The sequence below is a fragment of the Ursus maritimus genome, unplaced genomic scaffold (genome assembly GCF_017311325.1).
Source record: "Ursus maritimus isolate PB19 unplaced genomic scaffold, ASM1731132v1 scaffold_2058, whole genome shotgun sequence".
NCBI classification, from domain to species: Eukaryota; Metazoa; Chordata; class Mammalia; order Carnivora; family Ursidae; genus Ursus; species Ursus maritimus.
The window spans coordinates 46-1,539 of record NW_024424518.1 but is presented as its reverse complement, the minus strand read 5'-3'; the positions used below and the strand labels follow the sequence as shown (position 1 = coordinate 1,539).

General features: G+C 51.2%; 1 protein-coding gene across 1 annotated transcript; it reads left to right on the top strand.

The window, feature by feature from the left end:
• Positions 1 to 36: 36 nt before the first annotated feature.
• On the top strand, positions 37 to 935 carry LOC103679843 (ketimine reductase mu-crystallin-like; the record flags this gene model as incomplete). Its single annotated transcript, XM_008709374.2, has 2 exons — positions 37 to 237; positions 737 to 935. Coding segments are annotated over exons 1-2 (369 nt in total), but the record flags the coding sequence as incomplete, so codon positions are not given.
• Positions 936 to 1,494: the final 559 nt, after the last annotated feature.

The following is a 1,494-nucleotide window of genomic DNA, read 5'->3' as shown; positions in this document are numbered from 1 at the left end:
ATATAGGGCGCAGCCCGGGGAACAGCGAACGCTGTGCTCTAGCTGAAATTAGAAGGTCGGTGGCGAGATGAGCCGGCCTCCAGCGTTCTTGAGCGCAGCGGAGGTGCAGCGGCACCTCCACAGCTCCAGCCTCCTCATCCCGCCTCTGGAGGCGGCTCTGGCCAACTTCTCCAGCGGCCCCGACGGAGGGGTCATGCAGCCCGTGCGCACCGTGGTGCCGGTGGCCAAGCACAGGGGGTGAGTGAGGAAGGCCGGGGCTAGGGGCTGGAGAAACTGGAAAGGTGGAAGGGGAGGCATGCGAAGGAAGCAGCGGGAGAAAGGAAGAGAGGGCTTGCCTAATCATTGCTGGTAACAGCTGCCATCTAATATTTGCGATAGGCACTGTGTCGAGCCGACGCTTTACAGGGATTTATCTTGTTTGATTCAACACATTCTCCGTATAGAAAGGTATTGATGCAGTCATTTTACTGATGGGGACAATTGAGACTCAGAGAGGTTAAGTGACTTACCCAAGGTTACATAGGTAATTAGTGGCAGAAGTAGGATGGTTTTTCTCATCCACAGCCAGGCTCTTAAACATACTCTGCATACTGCCTAAAGGAAGGGCGGGGGAATGGGGGGAAGGGAGGACAGTAGGGCAGTGACAGAGGAAAGAGAAAGGAAGGTATGTGGGGACTTGATAGGACACCCCAGTATTGGTAGGAAGGGGTTGAAGCTGCTCCCTCTCTCCTTGTAGTTTCCTGGGGGTCATGCCCGCCTACAGTGCTGCAGAAGACGCCCTGACCACCAAGTTGGTCACCTTCTACGAGGGCCACAGCACCGCCTCCACGGTCCCCTCCCACCAGGCCACTGTGCTGCTCTTTGAGCCCAGCAATGGCTCCCTTCTGGCGGTGAGCAACTCCCTGCCCTGGGGTGAAGTGGGGCCCCTGGGCCCAGTTAGCCTCAGAAGTTAGTTCTCTGAGAGAGCTGGGTGGTTTTGCTTGTGACCACACATGCCCCTGTCTGAGTGATGAGGATGTCTCTGGATACCAGCAACGGTGAAGGTTATCTGTGACCATGTATCTGTTTCTAGGACTGCCTGAAGATGTATAACCCAACACCAGAGCCCACTGCTGCTTCAAGTGTGTGACAGACAGAGTGGAAGTAATAATCTCATCATTCCTGTATATGCTCTTGTCCTGTACTGGTTACTCCAATATACAGTCTGATCAAACTCAGTAGCCAAGGAAACATTTATTTAGTGAATCTCTATAACATGGAAGAAAAGGAGTGTCCTGTGATCCCTGGGATTTTTTATTGAGAGATACACAGTAACCTGTTTTAACATTTAAGGATAGTATCAAAATATAGCAGTAGCCTACTTATTGAGCACTTTGTTATGTGTCGGGCATGGTTCTGAACGCTTTACATGTATGAACTGTCTTAATACTTAGAACCACTATGTGGGGTAAATAGTAGTATTTACCGCCATTTTATAGATGAGGAAACTGAGTC